Source organism: Canis lupus, chromosome 1, assembly GCF_003254725.2.
Source record: "Canis lupus dingo isolate Sandy chromosome 1, ASM325472v2, whole genome shotgun sequence".
Taxonomy (NCBI): Eukaryota; Metazoa; Chordata; class Mammalia; order Carnivora; family Canidae; genus Canis; species Canis lupus.
Window position 1 is genome coordinate 13,091,606 of NC_064243.1, and position 23,610 is coordinate 13,115,215.

General features: G+C 38.5%; 1 protein-coding gene across 1 annotated transcript; it reads right to left on the minus strand.

Annotated features, from left to right (window-relative positions):
- Positions 1-384: 384 nt before the first annotated feature.
- On the minus strand, positions 385-22,786 carry SERPINB10 (serpin family B member 10). The gene is made up of 8 exons (XM_025422071.3): positions 22,655-22,786; positions 19,010-19,186; positions 16,900-16,965; positions 16,300-16,437; positions 14,283-14,400; positions 6,060-6,202; positions 2,870-3,025; positions 385-1,476 (listed from the first exon to the last, which is right to left on the minus strand). The coding sequence occupies exons 2-8, from the start codon at positions 19,175-19,177 to the stop codon at positions 1,072-1,074; spliced, it is 1,194 nt and encodes a 397-aa protein (XP_025277856.1). The 5' UTR covers positions 19,178-19,186; positions 22,655-22,786; the 3' UTR covers positions 385-1,071.
- Positions 22,787-23,610: the final 824 nt, after the last annotated feature.

Consider the following 23,610-nt stretch of genomic DNA (forward strand, 5'->3'; position numbering starts at 1 on the left):
TACCAATAAGCAGTTGTGTGTGAATATTTTTTTAAAGAACATAGGAAAAGCACAGCCAATTTTACAGAGATTTAGCATGACTAAGAGTATCTTTTAATAACTTTCAATACATATTTATATCAATTAGAAATGTATTCTTCTGGGGCACGTGGGTGACTCAGTTGGTTAAACGGCTACCTTTGGCTTAGGTCGTGATCTCAGGGTTCTGACATGGAGTCTGCTTCTCCCTCTCCCTTTGTCCCTCCCCCACTCATATGCTCTCTCTCTCTCTCTCTCTCTCTCAAATAAGTAAATAAAATCTTAAAAAAAAATTTTTTTCTTCCAATTCATAAGATTTTTAAAAGCAGGGAATGTTAATATGACTACACTTTGACACATGATAAATGCCTTCAACAAAATGTTTATTTTTTAATACTTTTAGCTTCACAGAAAAGTTGCAAAGATAATCCAGGAAATTCTGTGTACTCCTAACACATTTTCTCCAGTGCTAACATCTAATTATCAGTATACATTTGTTCAAACTGAGAGGACAGCATTGGAACACTGCTACTAACCAAACTCCATATTTCACTTGGATTTCACTAGCTTTTCCATTAATGTCAACATTTAAGTATTTTTTTAAATACTCAGCCAAAAGGGGAGGGCCTTAAATTTACAATGGTAGTTTATGAATTATTAAAATTATGTTCTTGAGAAAATTCTTGCTTATCCATATATCACCTTTGTAAAGATTTTTCTTGACCCAGTGAGGTATGTGAAATATAAGTGACAATGATAATAGAGTGACCAAGTAGTTCAAAAATTGTATAGCATTCAATTGAATAACATAGTACTTCTGAAATGTAAATAAAAGTCACTTGAAGACAAGATGTTAAGTGGTAAACTCTACCTCTAGCTATATAGGTATGATAAAATTGCTAAAATGCATTGTTTCAAGGTTTATTCACTAACATTCAAATGTGAAAAAAGATGCAAGCCACAAACTGGTTTTTATTATAATTGCGTTTTCCCATCTTTTGGTGCACTTTTTACACCATAAGATGGTCTTGTTTGATGACAGAGAAATGTGGTTTAGGGGGAGCAGAATCTCCCATAAAAGAGAATGCTAGCAGTTTTGTTGTGCCTGATGAAGAAGAGGAATGGATGGTTTGCATTAAATTCAATGGGGGGGAGTCTGCTGCGAATACTCACCTCACTCCCACTGCCAGCTGCAGCCTCTGTACCTTGTTCATTTATTTCTATAAAAGACTTATGGAAAACATTGGACAGAAATAAGTTTCCCTCCATTGACATTCCTGAGAAGTCAGCCTTGCCCTGGTTAAAGGCATCACTCATCCCCATACTCTTCAGGGATGACTTGAGATCATAAGTTTCTTCCAGCCTGAACTTGGGGAGATGCAGCTCCACTTCATACAACTCCATCATGTCTGCGCTGGTCCACTCACTCAGCTTCTCGTAGGTGATGGCCCTTTCCAGCTGCAGGTGCACAATGAGAAGGAGAGAGTCAGTGAGAAATATTGGTTGAGTGAGACCTCAAGGGATTACACAGAGGAATTACCATCACTCCTGTTATCCAGGGTAACAAAGCACACACATTTGGAAATTCCTTGTGTCATGAGATTCTTCACACTGTCGACCTATAGAATCTTCGTTTTGCAACACAGTCCTTCCCAGGACACGGGAGAATTTGACCTTGATTCAAAATGGCAGTACTTCTGTGCCATCAACTACACACAGAAATGCATCAATGTAAATGTGCATTTAGGTGCTGTCTACACTAAAGTATAAACTTTAGAATAAATTATGTGCCAGGGAACAAAAATACATTTGTTATATTAACATGGGAGATGATTCTCTGAAAACAAAATCGGAGATAAAATGTCTGTATAATCACGACAATATGAAATTATTCATATAATTGCTACTTTGCTTTTGCTACTTTGAGAGTATTCTACACCCGAATATTGCGGTCAGTGACATACTTGTAGATGATATACATAGTAATCTGACAACATATTTAGCTTCCTGCACTCTTAGGAAGAAAGGCTTATCTTATAAGGGTGTGACTCTCATGGTTTAGTGTCCACACTTGGTCTTATTTTTACCAATCTTTCTAGATTTTATGATACAATTTGGAAACTTCTTTTACATTCCAGCAGGGCTGTGGACACTTAGAAGTATAAAGAAAGTGATGTGCATGAAAAGTTATACACGGTGCAATGAAAGCCAGGCTGCCTATTGCATGAGAAACTATTGTTCAATTTAAATATACTGATTGCTCAGACACATGGTCTGACCAAAGTTATATCAGACTTCATAGAAATTTGGCTGATAAATAACTTAAATAATACTGGAAGGTAGTACTGATACACACTGTTTCTCCTGAGGACTTAAACAAGACTCTGACTTCCAAAACTTGAAAAAAAAATCCATTTTAATTAAATAGAGTCTTGTTTAAAAAATATGTATCTAAAACTAGATTAATGCAAATGATTAAAAAATTAACCTCCAATTAAGGAGGCCCTGGCAGAGGGAGAAGAAAGACCTAGAGTGAGGTCAGCTCTGTGGCTGACAGAGAATATACGTATTTGTTGCTCGTGTGGCTGTTTGTTTAGCTACACATCATAAGTTTCTTATGTTTCTTACACAGGGCTAGAGCCTATAGATTACTTAACCTTTCTGAGGAACAGTAATACCAACTTAAAGAGTTTTATAAAGCTTAAATGCCACTGTGAAGGTAAATTCCCTAGGGAGCAAGGTACATTGGTTGTCTTCCTCTACAGGAATCAAAGAACAGACAGGGAGACCAGGTCTTATATTTCTACCCAGAGGGGTAAATACCAGAACCTTCCCAGGAGACAGACTGTACCTGATCCAGCCCATCAACATCTTCTGGCAGCAGTACAAGCAGGCTGAGGTCATGGCTGTCATAGTAGAGTTGAAGGCCTATGGCTTGTGGCTTTTCAATGTGAAAAATTTGGAGCTTTTCTTTCATGGACATCATTAGCACTGGTTTGCTTGTACTCTACAGAAAGTAAGTGGCAAAGTCACTGAGGAAGTGTTTCAGCAAATCCTTAATTTTGTTTTATCATCATTAGTTCCCAGTACTCTGGGACACGGGCAAAATTGGTGATTCTCGACAAAATGCTGAATAAAGTTATTTAGACCTTACTTTCTGGAAACAGAAAATTTGAATTTCAAATTGGCAAGACTTTATCTACCAATCGATAACATTATCAATAAGTGATGTGGAAGTCTCTATTTATAATGCTATTGCGGCAACCCCTGTAAATTATAGCAAGCTGGATCCTACCGAACACTTTAAAAAGTAATCTTATGCAAACTATATAAATGTCGATGATTCAAAAACTGAATAAGGGGTATTTCACCTGCGAACATCTGAGAAAGTATTTTGGTGTCATAAACACTGAAATTTATTAAGAGAACAAAAAGACAATAGGCCAGGAGGAAATGTTTGCAAAACACATATCTGATTAAGGACTGGTATCAAAATATATAAAGAGCTTTTAAAAACTTAATGACAATAAAAGAACCCAATTTTATAAATAGGCCAAAGATAAGAACAGATACTTCACCGAAGGAACACGTACAGCCTATGAAAAGATGCTCTATCATATGTCATTAGGGAATTGCAAATTAGAACAATGAGATACTACTACAGACCTTCTAGAAAGGCCAAAGTCCAAAACACTGACCATATCAACCACTGGCAAGGATGTGGAGTGACAGGCATTGTCATTACCCATCAATGGGAAGGCAAAGTGGAAGCCACTTCCGGGACACAGTTTGGCAGGTTCTTACAAAGCTAAACATAGCATTGCCATGGGATCCAGCAAATGTGCTCCTGAGTATTTACCAAAAGGAGTTAAAAGCATATGTCCACAAAAAACCTTGCACCCAGATATTTATAGCAGCTTTTTTCATAATTGCCAAATATTGGAAGGAACCAAGATGTCCTTCAATAGGATGACTGGCTAAACAAACTGCAATACATCCACACAATGGAATATTATTCAACAGGAGAGTGGGTGGTCTAGAAAATCATGGAACGACAGGGAGAAAGCTTCAAATACATATTGCTTCATGGAAGAAGCCAGTCTGGAAAGGCTACATACTATACAATTCCAACTATATTATATGCCAGAAAAAAACAAAACGAGAGACAATGAAGAGATCAAAGAGACTAAAAGGTTGCCAGATGTTTAGAGGGAGGGATGAACAGGGGGAGTACAGGGTATTTTTTACAGCAGTTAAACTATTCTGTATGCTACCTGGTGTAATGGCGGATACATGACATTATGTGTTAGTCAAAACCCATCGAACTATACAAGACCTAAAGTGAACCCTAATGTAAACTGTAGACTTCAGTTAATAAAAATGTATCCATATTGGCTCATTAACTGTAACTAACGCAAAAGGTTAATAAGGGAAATTATGTGAGGGGAGTTTATAGGAATTCTACTTTCCTCTCAATTTTGCTGCAAACCTAAAAATGCTCTTTACAAATGTCTATTTTTAGTAAAGCCCATGCTCAAACAAAAACAAAACTGCAATTCAGATGCTGTAGACATATTGTTTTGTCTATTCTATGTGGAGCTGTTAATCACAAGTCCCAACCTTCTGCTAATGTAGTGGTCATATGACTAGACCTGTCCATTCAGAATACCTCATGACACAGTGATTTTTCAGGGATGAGCACATGAACGGCACAAAACAGAGACCTCCTTGGGAGCATTCTATCAGAGTCAGCAGCAAAGGCTTTATCTACCAGGGTTGTGAAGCTCGAAGGCTCACGACAAGGCAACCATATTCCTGGTCATATAGAGAAATCATATCTTCAGTATTAGAGAATGAAGGCAACCACCAGAGGGACTGGTGACGGTGGGAGTGGAGGCAGAGAGAGATAGAGAAATGAGATTATGGTTTGAGACTCCCTGGATGTCTTGGTTCATCTTAGTTAGGTGACTAATGCTAATACAATTCCCATTTTCCCGGAGCTGGTGTGCAATGCTATTGTATCACTTGCAATTCGTGGATACACTAAGCCAGGCAACTATCCAGCTCATTTCTGGTTAGCCTATCCCATTGTATGTTTGGTCCGTTCCTATCTTTAGCCCACTGATTGTCTGAGGGCCGCCCATGGCACGCATCCCCAGGATTACCCTGATAGGTCCTTGGCAGCACTGTTTATGTGAGAAGACTGCACCCCACCCCCCAAGGACTAAATAGCTTTAACCAATGATGGCTAATCAATTCCTTTCCTAGGAATTTAAAATGAGATCAGACTGGTCTCTAAAACAGAGGCAGCATTGTGAGTAGCTGTGTTCTGTCCTTGCTAAAGGGAAAGAAGAGAAAGTTAGACTTCAGCCTGAGGGAAGAATATGATGGGAGAAGCAGAGCTGAAAAGATAGAGACTGAATCTTGACCACATCCGACTCCTTGTTTCCACTCAAGTTCTAAGGCCCAGCCACATTCCAGTCCTGGGATTCTCTGCAATCTATCTGTCACCTCTTATTAGTCTCCCTTCTTGCTGTCATCGGTGCGTTCCTATCACACAAACAAGCGTGTTGTGTCCTAACATAAAGAGGAAACTTAATGAAAGAGATGAGATTTTTTAATTTTTATTTCTTTTACTTATGGAAAGGTAAGAGTTTCGTAGAAGAGAGTACTGGTCTAGTAGAGCAAAAACAGAACTAATAGTGAAGATTTGAGGTTAGAGTTCTGGTAGATGTCTAACTTAGGCATGGCTCCAGTCACTTTACCACCTGAAACAAATAAAATAACCACCTTATCTACTCTATCCTAGTCGTAACAAGGACTAAGTGATAAAATATGTGAATAGCCTATTTTCAGAGAAGAAAAAACAATGGAAGAGGAATTCCCAGGTGGGATGGACCTGGCTTTTAGCTCAGCCATCCCTGGCCTGGTAAGAGCCAGACTTCATAGGAACATATACTCAGCCAGAAGAGTGAATTTCAAACAGAATCTCCTTTATGAAGCCATGTAAAAAGCCATGATGACTATTAGAAAGTTTCTACCTTGTTTATTCTGAAAGGCTTTTCTGTGGTGTCTTGAACTGAGAACTGATGTTCCCAGATTCCTTTAAAGTAAAGAGCGTTCACCAGGACCATTCTGGTTGCAGAATCCACAGCATCATCAGGTAGGAGATTTGGGATTTTTCCTACGAGAACAAAAGGACAGATTGCAAATGGTATAGTTACATCCTAGCAATATGCCACACTTGCAAAAATGATAATTATGAAATACTGCTAAGTGATAATATCTTATATCCACCAATGAGCCACACCAGGAAGTTAGCATTAATAGAATATTACTAACAGGTCCTGTTTAAATTTCATCTACTGTTCCAAAAAGTCCTCTTTCAGGACCAGAAGTCAATCTAAGATCTCAAGTTGTATTTAAGTGTCATTCCATCTTTGTGCCTTTTTTAAAATTTTTTTTATTGGAGTTCAATTTGCCAACATATAGCATAACACCCAGTGCTCATCCGCCAAGCGCCCCCCTCATTGCCCATCTTTGTGCCTTTGAATCTGGGACAGTGCTTCATTCCTCCTTTGTCTTTCACGACTATGACACTTTTGAAAAAGTTTGGTAGCATGCCCCTCAATTCTCAGTTCAGATTTGTCTGATGTTTCTCCTCAGTTGTATCCACCCCCCCCCCCCACATACACACACCAGAAAGATATGTTAGGCCCTAACTACCAGCTCCTATGAATGTGAATTTATTTGGAAATAAAGTCTCTGCAGATCTAATCAAGTTAAGATGAGGTCGTACTGGATTAGGGTAGCTGTAATCCAATAACTAATGTCCTCACAAGAGGAGGAAAATTTGGACATAGGCACACAGAGAGGACAAGACTCTGTGAAAACACAGACATAGGACAGACGTAAAGAAGATTATATGTTGACTGAGGCAGAGATTGAAGTGTCCATAAACAAAGGGATGTCAAGGATTGCCAGCAACCACCTGAAGCTAGGAGGGAGGCATGCAACAGTGCCTGTCCTAGAGCATTTAAAGGAAGTATGACCCTGCTAATACCTTGATTTCAGATTTGCAGCCTCCGGAACTGTGGGAAAATACATTTCTATTGTTTGAAACCATCCAGTTTGTGGTAATTTGTCATGACAGCCCTAGGCAACCAACACAACCACAGGAGCAATGTTGTGCTTCTCAATGAATCATACCAGGAAATATATTATGTTCCTATTTCTCATTATGGGTGATGTTAACTTTGATGATTTGAATCCCACAGGTTTCTCACTGTAAAATTACAACTTTTACCCTTTATAATTCCTAAGTATCATTCAGGGAGCTACTTTGTGACCACATAAATTTCCCGTTTCTCATCAAACTTTTGCCCATCAATTTTCGCATTCATGGCTAATCTTGCCTGAAACAATTATGACTGTGTGTTTGCCCAATGGTGATTTTTCAATTTCCACTATTTTTCTACATTTACTAATTAGAATTCTACTATGAGGAGGAACTTTTTCATATCTTCCTTTTATTTAGGTATTCAATAATTTATATCAATATAGACACATGGATATTTGCTTTATTCTATGGGCTATGATCTATTACTATCATTGCCTATTTTTTTTGCTCAAATCATCCCCGATTTGGTTATTGGAAGCCTCCTCGAGGTGGCTCCCATGCCCTTTTGACATGTTCCCAAGTATTTTGAGCACTTCCCTACATTCTGCTGCCACAATGTGTCCTAAGGTTTATCTGGTGCTTTCCATGTCCCAGACCTAGAATTGGCATTTCTTCCAGAAGCCCTGATTACTTTTTTGAAGAATGGCTTTTTAGAAATCAAGATGTGGATATTAGCCATGCACGATATTACTAGAGTGTCATTGCTCAGCAGAGAAAGCTAGGAAATACATATATTACACACACATCTGTCAATAGTTCTATATCAAATTCTCTTTCTACTTATATATTAAAAATGAGGAAGTCATATTGCTATCTCCTATTTCAATCCAGCAGCACGGAGTTCATGCTCACCTTTGCTTTTCCTTATTTGTAATTCCTTTCTTTGTCAGTGAGAAACCTGGACCTTATTAATTCCAATATATTTATTTATCTGCTCCATCCTAGAATATACATAAGGTAGTTTCAGACTGGCTAACCCATTCTTCTATGAAAAACAAATTTGATAACTAGGTTACAAGATTTGTGTACAGTTCTCTTTTTAAAGCCTTAGAGTACATGGTCAAAATATTATTTTTTCTAGGACAAATATTTGTTCAAAAGAATAATTCTGCAACAGGAAGGTCCGCTAAGAAAACATGCTATTGAAAGAGAACTTTGAATTTTGAAGAGAAAATACAGATGGGGTAGGCTGATAGGTGAAACCCTGCACACTTGTGCAATACCAGAGGGCTACTGAGCAAGTCCAAGTGTTATCCGGGAGTTGGAAGCTCACAAATCAAGAGCAATGGAGCTTCTTGGGAAAAGGGGAGTGTCAATGGGATTGAGGGAATTATTCCATTTACAGCAATTATTCTTCCTTGACTGTGATTTAGAATCACCTAAGGATTTAGAAATATTGATGCCAGAGCCTCACTCCCAGAGATCTGAATTAATTCATCTGGGGTTGGGCTTAAGAATTAGTAAACTTAGTTTCATGAACAGCAAGGACTGAGCGCCACTGGTTTGGAGCCACTTCATCTATTGGCCTTTTATACCTCTCTGCATGCCAGCAATGGGTAGCAAACCTATTAGCTTGCAGGTTAGTGCAGTGAGCAAGGATACTCATGTCACAGTGGGGTTAGGATATAATGGGGTAGCTGAATTACATTTTTTTAGAAAAAGGATTAGATATAACATGTGTAATGAAACTTTTGGAAATAATGAAAAACAACTAAAGTTAAGTCTATTTAACTTCTCAATTTCCCTTTATTTCTACAAATGAAAAGTAGGTAGGGAAAACAATAATACATAAGTGAAATATAATAAAACAACAATAAAATGAAATCCAGAGCTCCAGCTTTCCATTTTTAGTAATTTGCTGGTAAACTGGGTCCAGGTAGGGGTGGGAGAGAAGGAGATTTTTGATTTATAGCCACTTCTGTGGTGTAAATATTCCCACCATATTGATTTCAAGCTACCAGCATGAAGTCTCTGAAAGGGGGATTGGGGAGAGATGTGCACATGCAGTAAACGGGCTCCCTTCTACGTCAGCACACACCCTGCCTGCGTAGTCCTCACCGGTGCACATCAGAAGCACTGGAGTGGCTTTTTTTTTTTTTTTTTTAAGTTCTGGGGGCAGCAGTTTTAGAGATTCCAGTCGATTTGAGGCATGACTTGGCTATGTCTATTCAAAACGAAACAAAACAAAACAACACCTCCCTCATCTACAAAACAAACATTTTGATTTTAACAATTAAATTTGAATTCTATTTTATTTCTTTTGAAGATTTTATTTATTTGAGAGAGAGAGCATGAGCGGGGGGAGGGGGGTGTAAAGGTGGGGGATAGGATGGTGGGCAGAAGGAGTGGGAGAAGCAGGCTCCCAGTTGAGCTGGGAGCCCAATGCAGGGCTCTATCCCAGGACCCTGAGATCATGCCCTGAGCCAAAGGCAGATGCTTAACTGACCAACCCACCCAGGCATCTCTGAATGTGATTTAAATGCTGATGTCAAAACTTTCTGAAACGTTTTAGCGTTGTTTTTGTATCTTATTAATGACAGTATATTAAACTTAATTTAAAATTTGATGATTCAACATGGGGAGGCCATCTACATTATTTTTTTAACTTTATTTTTGCATGGAAGTTTACTTTTTTAAAGGTTCTGTGTAATTTTTTAATTACTCTTATCATTTGATAGAGTTGTAGATGCAAATAGACAACATCTCGAGGACTAAGTTTTGCACAGGCTTATCTCAAGTTGGTTGCAATCCAAATGATGTTAGTTATATTGTATTGTTCTCTGGATTCATATGTTTTCAAAGAAACCAACCTTTTGAACCCAGGCTGCATTAGGACATGTAAAATATAATTATTTTACAAAGAATGTACAAAGTGTAGTTAAATACAACTTTAAAGTATCAGAAAAATTGGACCATGATTTTGCTTACTCTTTAGAGCTAAAGTGCCACCTACTGGCTCACTTATTGCACACACCCTTGGTAGTTTGAGGTCACGAGAAGGACAGTCTTCGAAGATATTCATAGTAAATCCTGCTGAGCACATTTATTAATGTGACACGAGAGTGCCCATGGTGTGCCAAGCGCACAATCGATTTCGAGATTACAAACATGTAGATAATAACCTTCCCCAATATCCACTTTTAAGTAGCTTCTAGCTGTAAAGAAAACAAACCAGAAAAAAATGTGCAACATATACCTGACACTATCATTGAGACTTTGACTCTAAATGCCATGTATATCCCAGTAGTGCATATGGCTACTTGAAAGCAGGCCTATTTCAAAGCTTACAGAAAGAAGCTTCTTTCAGGTGATTCAGATGGAATGTAGTCATGCCAAAGAGTTTCTTAGCAACTTTTTCTTAAGGATGTGCAGAACTCTGCCCTGACAAAGTCAAAGTTCCTGAGTAGCTGGTTAATTCCTTACTTTACTTGGTATTGAATAGCCCTCAAACAACTGATATTTGTGTTTAATGTGTAAAGAGAGAATACAGAAGGATTACAGCTTTCTTCCTCTTTGGAAGATTCCACTTCTAAGACAGAGCTGGCAGGGCCAGTTGGAGCAATGAAGTCATGAGATGTGGGAAATAGGGGCTTCATAGAAGATCCTGTGAAAAATCGAACATGCCCTGGGTTAGCTAATTTTGGAGGAACTCTCATTTTGCGAGTAGTATGACAACAGAGGATTTTTCAAAGTGTATCTACCCTATATCTTGATCATAGAGTAGCTGTAATCTGAACTCTATTCTTTCCTCCATAATTTCAGATTATTAATTCAACTCTTCCACAAAAGCAAAACTTCTTTTGTGCTGTCAAATATGGTGGCCACTAGACACACATGGCTACTTAAACATAAATTAATTAAAAAGAGCTCAAGTTAAAAATTCCGTTCCTCAGTCACATTAGCCACATTTAAACTCATCCATAGTCACATGTGGATAGTACAGGTGACCATAGCACACTGGGCACGGCAGACTTATGGCACATGTCTATCATTGCAGGAAGATCTCCTGGGCAGCTGTGTGATCTAGATAGATGGATCTGGTCATGTTCCTTGAGGGACAGTCTGTTCTGGGGCAGCATGGCAAGGACCCTAAGAACCGAGCTTACAGCAGCAGACAATGGCTCTCCTCTAGGCTCTAAAAAGCTTTGCTTGGTGCATAAGTCTTTTCAGAGCCTAGAGGAGGGCCATTGTCTGGTGCTGCATAAGCTCAGCTTCTTCGAAGACAGTAGATCAACTGCTCTTAGCCTTTCTATCTGTAGGGCTCCCCTTCTCTTCCAGTCAACACAACAGTCACTGAGCTAGGAATTTGAGACCTCAGATTTAGTTTACTCTCAGACCATTCTTGCAGCCACTTCTGCAATGTTGAATTTGTGTTTTATGTGACAACATACTTTTGCCTGTACAATCCCATTTGGTCTTCCTGCCAACGGAAACAGTACAAGCACTCAGCAAATCCTAGCTAATCTATAATTCTAAAAACAAGCTTGCTTTTGAATGAATCTAAATCAGGTGTAAGTTAAGTAAAACAGTCACTCTTGCCTCACATGTGGCTTTTGAGTCACTAGTTCAATGAAAAAGGAACTGAGAACTCAGGGCTGCCAAGTTCCTCAGTGTATTTCGATAAACATTAACATTCTGAACAACGACAATTAGCAGGCCTGCTGTGTGTTAGTGACTTAAAGCTGAAAATCCCATCAGGCAGCATCATTGCACTTGAGCCCTTGAGTCTAGTAGGGGAGGCTGCAGCAGCTAACTTCACTAGCAGGGTGATGCATGTCAAAGTAAATTTTCACACCTAGTGCTGTGTGAATAAAAAGGAAGGCAGAAATAAACTACTGGAAGTTCATTAAGATAAAAAGCTTTTGCACAGCGAAGGAAATAATCAACAAAACTAAAAGGCAGCCTATGGAATGGGGGAGAAGATATTTGTAAATGACATATCTGATAAAGGGTTAGTATGCAAAATAAGTTTTAAAAACTTAGAAAACTTAACATCCCCAAAATGAATAATCCAGTTAAGAAATGGGCAGAAGCCATGAATAGACGTTTTTCCAAAGAAGACATACAAATGGCCAAAAGACACATGAAAAGATGTTCAACATCACTTGGCATCTGGAAAACACAAATCAAAACTACAATGAGATATTGCCTCAAACCTGTCAGAATGGCTAAAATCAACAACACAAGAAACAACAGGGTGTTGGTGAGGATGTGGAGAAAGAGGAACCCTCTTACACTGTTGGTGGGAAGGCAAACTGGTGCAGTCACTTTGGAAAAGAGTATGGAGGTTTCTTAAAAAGTTAAAAATAGAACTACCCTATGACCCAGCAATTGCACTATGAGGTATTTACCCAAAGATACAAAAACATTAATTCAAAGGGATACATGGACCCCTGTTTATAGCAGCATTATCAACAATAGCCAAGTTTGGAAACAGCCCAAGTGTCCATCAACTGATAAAGAGATAAAGAAGATGTATATATACTCAATGGAATATTGCTTAGTCATAAAAAAGAATGAAATCTTGCCATTTGTAATGATATGGATGGAACTAGAGGGTGTTATGCTAAGTGAAATAAGTCAGTCAGAGAAAGATGATTTCTTTATACCAGATAATTTCACTCATATGTGGAATTTAAGAACAAAACAAATGATCATAGGAGAAAAAAAGAGAGAGCAAACCAAGAAACAGACTATTAACTACAGAGAACAAACAAATGGATGGTTACCAGAGGGGAGGTGGGTGGGTGGGGGATGGGTAAAATAGGTGATGGGAATTAAGGAGGGCACTTGTGATGAGTACCAGGTGTCCTAGAGAAGTACCAAATCACTAAATTTTATACCTGAAACTAATATTACACTACATGTTAACTAACTAGAATTTAAAGAAAAAATAAAAGCATTAAAATTAAAATTAAAAAATTAGGGATGCCTGGGTGGCTCAGTAGTTGAGCGAATGCCTTCGGCTCAGGGCGTGATCCTAGGATCTGGGATCGAGTCCCACATCGGGCTCCTTACAGGAAGCCGGCTTCTCCCTCTGCTTGTGTGTCTGCCTCTCTCTCTCTGTGTGTGTCTCTCATGAACAAATAAATCAAATCTTTTTCAAAAATTAAAGACGTTTATGTTGGCAAATCAAACTTCAATAAGAAAGTAAATTAAAAAAAATTAAAGAAATAGAACACTCACCTTTTAGGTTAGCACGAGGCTACCCAGCTAAAAACTACATCTTATTGATCTTTATGACAGCAAGTCTGGGTGACCAGCTATATCCTGGTTTGCCTGGGCCTGAGAGGCCTTTCAGTGCTAAATCCAGGAAAGTCTCAGGCAAATCAGAACAGGAACATAAAGTCATGTAACTGAGTTTGGGATATGAGTGCAACTGATGTGTGAAACTTTCAGGTCATCTCCTTAAAAAGCAAAGAAATTTTCTTTTCCCCATTTCCTGGTGGCTGTTAAATGACAAAAGCAAGAATCATCTTAGACTTAAATATGAAAACCAGGTTTTGAGGGTGGCGCAGCTGACCCTCCAGTCTGGGTCTCCAGATCACCTCAGGAAACAGAATACTTGTCTATCTGCCTTTTGACTATTATGTGAAAGATTAATAAGCTTCTACTTTATCATTAAGCCACTGTATTCCAGGTCTCTCAGCTGCAGCAGCTTAGCCCACTACTCTAATATGATCTGATTTTGAAAATTACTTAAGATTACATCTAATGCCACAATTTTGTTGTTAATTACTAGCTATTTTTCCTTAGAAATCACAAATGTAGCAGTATGTCAACTTTCCCCCTTGCATTTTCCTGCTTTTTGTCCCTGGGCTCCTCTTTGGAATTATTGGGATATGAGAATTTTCTTGTCCACTTAGTAAAGTGGGTATCTTGACATGTATGTTTTAGATACGACCGATTGGGAAAGCTGTGGATCTGAAAATCATGGGCATGAATAGAAAGAAATATTCTGAATATTTAAAATGTGTCCATAGTTCTAGTTAAGAAATACACATACTTCCACACAATGCAAGTTCAAAAAAATACAACAATGCTCAGCAAAGACCCTCTTCCAAACACCTTGGTGAAAGCTTACCCTCTGTCTGGCTTTCAACCCAAGAATTGATCTCCTTTCGAATTTGTCCAGAAGCTCCCACAAAGTTAACAGACTGTGGTTCTGCACCGAAGTATGCTTTCATGTCTTCTAAGTATTTCTGGAAGATAGAGGTAAAATCTCCTTTTGTAGAGTTTGTCCAAAACTGAGAAATCCAGTCTATTGAAGGACAGTTGCAAACCCTCACCCTGTTGTCCCCTTCTGTCTTTCCATACTCTGTTTTTGGTCAAAAACTAAGGGCTCCCCTCTTTAAAGTTAGCTGGACACTGACTAGCCATGTAGAAGTCCAGGTGTGGAGGAAGGCCTGCCTCCCATAGTGCTGGGGGCTTCTATACCCTCGCCTATTTTTTTTTTAAGTAGGCTCTACTTAAACCCAACGCAGGGCTTGAAGTCACAACCCTGAGACCATGACTCAGATGCTTAACCAACTGAGCCATCAAGGTGCCCCAACCCTTTCCTATTTTTATTCATGCCTGTGGAATGGGGCTGGAATGAAAATGAAGAGAACTCTAGGAATCTCAGGACTGACTCCAGTGACTAAGACATATTAGCAGTTGCACTTGGCTTTTTGCAGCAGAGCAGGAACCAACGTGAAGCCTGTAGGTGTGGCAGCTGCCTGCTATGGACTCTAGTGCCCAAGAACCTGTGGAGGGCCCCTGTGGAAAACTGTAGATTGCTAAGCATGACCAAAGGTTCAGAAGCCTGTCTGAGTGAAGAAAGCTGACGTCATCCTCGCAGCCCTTTGACGTCCAGCCTGGTGGCAATCATTATAAGCAGGCTGTAAGGGTTGTTGCTATGAGGGTACTGCCATGAGAGCATAATTTATTTCTCAGGACTGCTGTCCTTCATACTCCTTCAGTTTATTACTCTAATGGAGGAATTGTGTGCAATAAAAAGTGTGAGTTAATTTAGCCTCCAGGCAGCAGTTTGAAGATTAGGAAGTCTAAATTCTGTAGAAATTATCACCTAGTAAGAAAGGAAAGCTTAGAGATTCACAAGGCATCATTCCCTGTCTCAACTCAGCAGGTTCTGATCAACCTCTCCAAGCACATCCAGAGCTTGTGAACATTTTAAAAGACGTATCATTTTGTATTTCTGCATCCTTCTCATCTTTAAGTACCCACTCCACTCAAATACCTCCTACTTCTAGACCAAACCCAAATGCACGAGACTATCAGTAACAGAAATGTCTTTAAGGCCTCGTCTGGATGCTCTTCTGTCTTTAGTAATAACAAAGCCCAACTCCTGAACTCCCCAGAATTCACTGGCTACGGGCAGGGACAGTACTGCTTGTTATCACAAAAAAGCTTTATCTTTTCTATTGCTCTCCCTCTACCCTACCCAATTTCCTTGCTCTTTGCTCACTGGGCCAAAGGATGTGATGGACTAACATGAAAGAAGTCAATGCTTGGCCTGGTTCAGGGTTGACCACTCTGAGGAGCCCTTGAATCTGAACTGAGGACAAAAGCATGGTCTGCATTGTGGGGTCTCAACCATCTGAGAAGGGGAGAAGTTGATTTTATCCCATGTTAAGAGTCTTTCGTAAAGTCTCTAAAGTTATGCTGTGACATGACTTGTTTGATCTCAAAGTCAGCTTTGCACTTGAGGACACACACAGTCTCTTGCCTCACTCCTAGGACCAGCATCACCTTCTGCTCCTGCAGATTGACCCTACTAAGTTACTTGACATCTTTTGCTCCCATTTCCTGTGAAACACATGCTAACCTACACAACCCACATTTCTATGCATGTTCGTCCACTGAGGTGAACCCCTTCATTCTGAGCATAATGATCTGCTCACTAGATGTGGTTTGAGACCCATTATTGGTTTCCTTTACAACTAGACACGTATTGGTGGTCTATATGATTGTTTACCAGTAAAGCTGACCACGTCCATTAACATTATCCTGGGATCAGTAGAGAAATGTACAGAGTTTCCTGACTGGTCTCACATGGCTCTTTCTTTCCCACCAGCTTAAAACAACATATTTGCACTTACAGTGTGAAATGGGTAAGTTTTCTCTCCATATAGCCTGTTGGCTGTTTTAAGGACGTAAGATGTGCTGGGATTGTTGATTTCTGAGATAAGAGTCTGGAAGTGGGAATGTATTTCTTCAACCTTGCCCAAACCGAATTCCTTTAAAAGAAAAGGCGTTAGTCAAATAGTCAAATGAAAACATTGAACAAGAACTATGTATATATGAACACCCTATACCTAAATGATTTGGTGTACTGCAAACAAAAGCTGAAATCAATTTATGGTGGACAAAAAATGTTTTCTTGAGTGTTAGCAGGGCAAGACTTTAAATGTTGCTGGGGTCATCGTTTTCTTCACATTTAGTTTGAAAAAGCAAGAACAGATTAGAAGGTGGGGAAGTTTTGAAGGGGAAGAAAAGATGGAGAGAGAGAAAGGGAATGAATACAACACCCCTTCCAAAAAAGTGTACAAATTTTTGTATTTTTGAAAATGTTCCATAACTTTATGATATTTTTCTAAGAAAAGTTCCCTATCAAAAGTTGCTTAAAATAGCCACTAAAATACATGTGCTGCAAGTGTTTTCTGCTTAATTATCAAATGTATATTAAAAATAAGACATACCATCTTTCTTTTCTTTTCACTTTCAGGACAAGATTTGAGGTCCTTGTCTCTGCTAAAGTGAAGCACCTGTCATTTCAATAAAAAGGCAGTAAGTGAACATGCTTTGTGAATACATAATTATATGAAATACTTATCAGCAAATACAAGGCAGTCATTCCCATCACTACAGAAAATATAATTAATTAACTAGGGGGGCTCTGATTTCACTTAAATGATGTGTTAACTGAATGGATGGTGTAAGTCAACAACAGCTTTTAAATAAATTTTTTAAACTCCTGTTTAAATAGCTGGTGTCTTTATTCTTATTCTCTTTATAGGACATTTAAGATGATGTTGGGAAGATCCTTAGAGGTAAAAATCTCTTGTATTCCATGTATTATTTTTTTCTCTAAAGTTCTTTTGAAAACTAGGTGTTCAATTGAGAGATTCATTTAGACAATTTAAGCGTAAGCCACTGTTGCCCCAATTCAGGGATTTTAGTCATTTATTCTAGTTAAGTGTTTATTCTCATTGTCTACCCCACCTGGCAATTATAGACACAGTCTCTGTGGTCACCCCAGCATTTCATCTGAAAGTTAACTAGAAGGATGTGGACTTCCTTGCTTTCCCTGACTTGTACAACAGTAGAAAAATAAGGTGATTATTCCATCTCCCACAGCCTGGACCCAGCTCACAATAAGGAAAAAACTCTAGTTTACCAAAGGTTGTGCTGACACATAGTGATGGGGTGCTTGAGTGACTCAGTCTCAATTACAAACCGATGCTGTTGATATATAAATAGTATTTAAATAAAACAAGGTCAAGAAACACACAGCAATATATTTATATGAAGTTGACCTAAATTGGAATCCATCTAAGATTGTCTATCTTAGTAATAAACAATTATTAACTAGTGGTGAACCAGGATTTGCTGTGAACCAGGATTTTGTTGTTGTAAACTACGCAATATCTTGTGAACTAAAAGAGTAAGGGTGACATCCTAGGTCCAAACTGACAAAATATACATTCTTCCTATTTCATTCAGAATTACTGGCTGCTGCCTTTTTCTGTATTTGGCCCTGAGGGCGCCACCTTGAGTGGAAATTCTATCACTTGGCCTTTTGATTATTGCATGACTTAGGGCTGGATTTGCTCTTTTCTATTTCTATTTTAAAAACTGACACATATATTTATGTTTGCGCACATGCACACATATACACGTGGCTTTTTTAATTATGTTTTTGCTATCCATGGCTATACTTGGGTGCACACGTGCACACACACACAATGCTTTGAAGATGCTTACAGCAAATCAATAATTACTTATACAATACTATTGTTTTGTTATTTTAATGCTCTCAATGGACTCTTTACATTCATTCAGACAACCAGGGATTGAGCACAGAAACAACCAAACAAGACAGAAAAGGCTGGATTCACTTGATTTTTCTATTTGTGTCTCCAAGAAAATCCTTCTGAGATTGGAAAGATGATGACTAATTCTATTGTTTAAAGTATGAGCCATTCAAAAACGAAACGGTATCACTCAAATGTATAATTTAAGAAACAAAACAAATAAACAAAGCAAAAAGAGACAAACAAAAAACCAGGCTCTTGACTACATAGAACAGAGGGTTACCAGACAGGAGGTGGGTGGGAGGGTGGGGGAAATAGATGAAGGGGATTAAGAGCTCACTTGTCATAATGAGCACTGAGTAATGTACAGAACTGTTGAGTCACTATACTGTACACCTACAACTAATATAACACTGTAGGGTAGCTTCACTGGAATTAAAATTTAAAAATAAAGTATGAGCCATTTCTTCTTGAAATATATTAATAATCAAAATAAAATTGTTTTTGGTGTTGAATCAAACTTGATAACCTTATCATTTGATCTTGCTAGGGAACACGAGCTCTTACATGGTTTTTCAAGCAGCAATTTTCCAGGTGATTCTCTTTCTCAGACTTCTTTTTACATCCTAAAATAATACGTTTAAGAGTATCTTTTATTTTGAAGGATATGGCTATAAAATGTAAGCTATTTGGACTTGAGGAAGCAAATGACGATGAAAATTAAAGAAACACTCTGTTTACAGGCCACAAAGAATGCTTGCCCTCTTCTGCTCACCTGAGCCATTTGGGCTGCAGTGGTACTTCCGGTGCCCAAATATACCATGGCCAAAGAGGTTGAGATGCCCCAGGGAGAAAAGAAAATATTTTTGCCCTCAGCTGATTCAGCTAGCTTTTTGCTAAAGTCCAGGGCAAATTGGTTGATTGATTTTGCTAGAGAGTCCATTGGGAAAACCTAAGAAAAATAAAGCAGAGATGGAAAACTTGTTAATAATCCTTTCCATTTATTTTACTTTTATATTTTACTGTTGGCTGACACAACTATCTTCTTCAATCACTCCTTCTTGAAATGACAAAAATATATATCTAATTTGATTTTATATAGTATATTTAATGTATATACGTTCATCCATTTTATATGCATGCATTTCCATTTATTCTTACATGGGTACCTATTCATAACAACCAAATGGGCTGGAGGAAACTCTCATACCAACATTATTAATTTACATATTAGAAAACTGAAATCCAGAGAGTTTAAGAGAATTGCTCAAATTTTTGTGCTAAGGTGCAGAAGAGAACAATTGGGGGCTGGTTAGTTGGCAGCTCCTTGTTGAGAAAAGCACAATAACAATGGCAATGGAAGCAGGTTTTCACACTGTCAGGCTTGAGCTGCTTTTCAATGCACAACTTGACTATTGACTTTAAGCAGTAGTTGAGAAATCATTAGACATATTTTCAAGACACTTTGTTTTTTCTCACTTATCAATCACTCATATTTTTATACTTTTGAACCTTATTTATTCATTCATGCCTTTAGATATGCTCTTCTTGTTTCCGAGAATGCTCTGCTCCTCCTTTACTCTATTGGAATCCAATTCTGTTCAAGTTTCTCTTTTTTCTTTAGAAGCTTTTCCTGATCTCCGTGTGCATAGAAGTTAAGTCTCACAACATCATTTCTGCCCTTTGCTTGACATTTATCCCACTGGTACTTCTGTCTTCATATGTTTATGTCTTTCCAACTCCAGCTAAGTTCCTTGAGAGTAAAATTGTCTATTTCTCCAACCACACCTCACTCAGGACTTTACACAAAATGTGTGCATATAAATTCTTGTTTATTATTTCTTTACAATATTCATTATTTGGGCTTCAGCCGCCATTTTTTATTCATTTAAACTTAAAACCATACAGTATAGTGGGAAATGCTCATAGAGAAGTAGGGAGATCAAGGCTCTTTGCCTTTACTCCCACTCACTTGAGTCCCTCTGAAACTGGTCTTCTTGAACAAAATATCTCAGTTTTTCTTATTTAAAAAAAAAAAAATTATGTCACCTAGAACTTCATCTTATACTGGCATTACCTGACCCTTAGAACTTTAGAAAGGTCAAGAGTTCTCTCTAGTCAAATAGTTGAATCAAGGGAGAGCCATATGTAAGCCAAGTTTTGATTTCATCATGAATTATATTAACAGTGATCCTGCTAAAATCCCTCCTAACCATAGGCTGATACCTAGTCAAAGAACTTCCCAGCCTCTAAATCCTGCTTCAGCCATAGTTCCTACCTATTATTAAAGATGATGATAATCCTAGGCTAGTATTACTTGACTAAAGAAGAAACAACTTTAGTTTTGTAGTAAATCTACACCCTTTCAAAATGTTCGAAACTTGCCAGTACGTATTTTTTCTTAATAGATCCAGTGGCATCTTGGAAATAACCTCCTTAATCTCTTTTCAGCTATATTCATTCAACAATGTGTTGTTTATTGCCTATATATTAAGTTTTATCTCTTTAAAACTCATGAATCACATTCATATGGAAAATTCTTGGCTCCTTGAAACCATACTAACCATGAAGGGAGGAAAAAGTAAAGTCTTAGGGCCTGAGATTTTTATCTTTCTACCTAAACCATAGGTAGAATGTAATAAATTCCTGAAAACAATAATTTTATCTAATGAAAGAGCTCATTTCTTGTAGAAAGCTAATACCCAGTTATGTTCAGCTTCATTAATTCTCTTGTTAATATCATCATTAATATATGAGATATTGCCCAGAAAATAAAGGAACAATCCCTGTCATTTTTTTCTTACAAAAAATATATAGACATGATAATCCATTAGTAAAAGTTAACCCAAGTGTGAAATGTGCTTTCTGAAGAATGCAGAATTTTAGGATGATTTTTTTAAAATATTTTATTTATTTATTCATGAGAGACAGAGAGAGAAGAAAGGGAGAGAGAGAAAGAGAGAGAGAGAGAGGCAGAGCCACAGGCAGAGGAAGAAGCAGGCTCCATGCGGGGAGCCCCAGATGGGACTCAATCCTGGGTCTCCAGGATCATGCCCTGGGCTGAAGGCAGGTGTTAAACCGCTGAGCCACCCAGGCTGCCCTAGGATGAATTTTTATAAGAATTCATTAATCCATACAAGGGTTAGACAATGATTTTTTTCAGAGATTATAAACATTTAGATCAGAAACCTATTATGCCATTTTCAAAAAAAAAGTTTTCTTTGCAGTTTTTAGGAGTTATAGATGTGTCAGCTTACATATATATGTATTTATATATGTAATATATGCAAATATATGTATGTAAAGTATGTAAAATTTCAATCTCTCAAGGGCTTAGGGGAAAAGCTGGAGAATTATGAAAGTAATAAAAGGATTGTGTCATTCATCAAAACGTCCCATCATACACATAATCCCAAAGAACCTTGGAGTCCCCTTTGGTCCAATCGTCCTTGTTCTATCTACTAGGAAACTAAGGCTCAGAGAGCTTACACGTGCTGCCCAATGTGTACAGCCAGCTAAGAGCAAAGTTACTGCTGCAATTCCATTCTCTGGGCTCTGAATACGATTGTTTTTGTCATTGCATCTCATTGTCTTCAAGATTTTAATGGTAAAAGGGAAGGACTGGGTGAGGAAAGAAGGTGAACAAGAGGAAGAAGAAAGGAGGGAAAATGGTGAGGAGGAGGAAGTGGGAAGGATACTCGCCCCTTTTTCCATAAAAGGATACCCAAGGTTCCTTGACTGCCCAACAAGACTACACTGCCCACTTTGCGGAGCTGTGCCTTCCAGAGGATGACATCTCTCCTCAGCACTTCTACATTTACCCAAAGCCATTTTCTGAGGGAAGCAATAGTTTGGGGTCTTTAACATTGAGCACATAGTGGAAGGCTGGGGCTGAGGCTACTTGATGGAAGAGAAGAAAGCTACCAGCCCAGGGAATGGTGGCTAGGATGGGATGTGGAGTGGGGACAGAAGAGAACCAAACCATTAATTCTACTCATTAATAACTGGGACCAATTCATATTGCCAAGCCTGTTCTCCTGAAGGGTTAGAATGGGTTGGGCTCGATTATTCTGAGAATACTCTATTTCTCTTTGCCTATGTTGGCAGACACAGAGGTGGCCAATCTAAAAACGTGACAAGAGGAGATTCCATTCACGGCCTCACAATTCTTGGTGAAACCATTTCTCTACCTCCTTTTAAATGAATGCTCTCTCTCTCTCTCTCTCTCTTTGCCCTCTTTCTCATACAAACTTGGAACCAGTCCGGGGTTAAATCCATCTGACTTGCATAGAATTCTCAGGAGGATGAAGCTTTATCTATTATTTCTGTTTTCGGAGCCTTGATCATTTGTTACTCAGGTAGGCACTTCAGTAAAAAAGGAAAACATAAACATTTTGAAACAAAGAAATGCGTACAATACCTTGTTTTCTTCTGCTGGAGCAGAATTGGCAAGTGGTTCGTTCAGTAAGCGATTGTGGCTGAGTTAAGTAACTTCTAACTGTAGAAATATCTTTAAAAATACTAACTCCTCCCTTTTCTTAGCTCCACCCTCTGACTCACTTTTACAAGCCCTTACACTCTTCCTTTCAGGTCTTGCTTGGCCAGGAACTCAAATAAAAAGACAGAGATAAACAGTTAAGGTTTTGCCTGAATGACTTAATTACCCACACTTTCCATGTCTGTTTGCATGTGGAGACCTGAACTCTGACAAATTGTAACTCACACTTTCCTTGCTTGCTCTCTTCTCTAGTCTGCCAGTTGGCAGCAGTTATAGTAGTTTCCCCAGTTGCCTTCATTAAAAAAAAAAAAAAAGGCTCCAAATTAGTGGAATAATGGGCAGTAAAATGGAAAATATGATAGGTGAAATATTTGCAGTTAAACTGTTAAAGCTGCTCTAAAGGGGCGCCTGGGTAGTTCAGTGGGTTAAGCATCTGCCTCCAGCTCAGGTCATGATCTCAGGGTCCTGGGATCAAGCCCTGAGTCTGGCTCTCTGCTCAGCAGGGAATCTGCTTCTCCCTGTCTCTCTTTCTCTGCCCCTTCCCTCCACTCATGTTCTCTCTCTCTTTTTCAAATAAATAAAATCTTAAAAATAAAATAAAGCTGCTCTTCAGGTGCCATGTGCAAGAGTCATCCAACAAATGTTGGTGTTCTTCTCCCTTGATGGGTTGATGCAGGACCCAGGCACAATTCCAACCAGTCCCATATCCAGGCTCCCACCCCAGTGACAAAGGGTCTAGATCAATGTTTTAGGGACACTGTGTCAGATGCTGGTTCATCATTTTTAAATTTTCTTTTATTTCTTCCTATGAATGTTCCTTCACTCCTTCATATTTATTGGGCAGGAAAAACAACAGTTACCATTTTATCTTCTACCAC

Bases quoted from the DNA above. Each gene is read 5' to 3' on its own strand.
- SERPINB10 (XM_025422071.3), bottom strand. From the start codon at position 19,177: ATGGACTCTCTAGCAAAATCAATCAACCAATTTGCCCTGGACTTTAGC. The intron at 16,966-19,009 runs GTGAGCAGAAGA...TTGAAATGACAG, and splicing joins CTGCAGCCCAAATGGCTCAG to GTGCTTCACTTTAGCAGAGA. The intron at 16,438-16,899 runs GTATGTCTTATT...TTTCTTTTAAAG, and splicing joins GTGAAAAGAAAAGAAAGATG to GAATTCGGTTTGGGCAAGGT.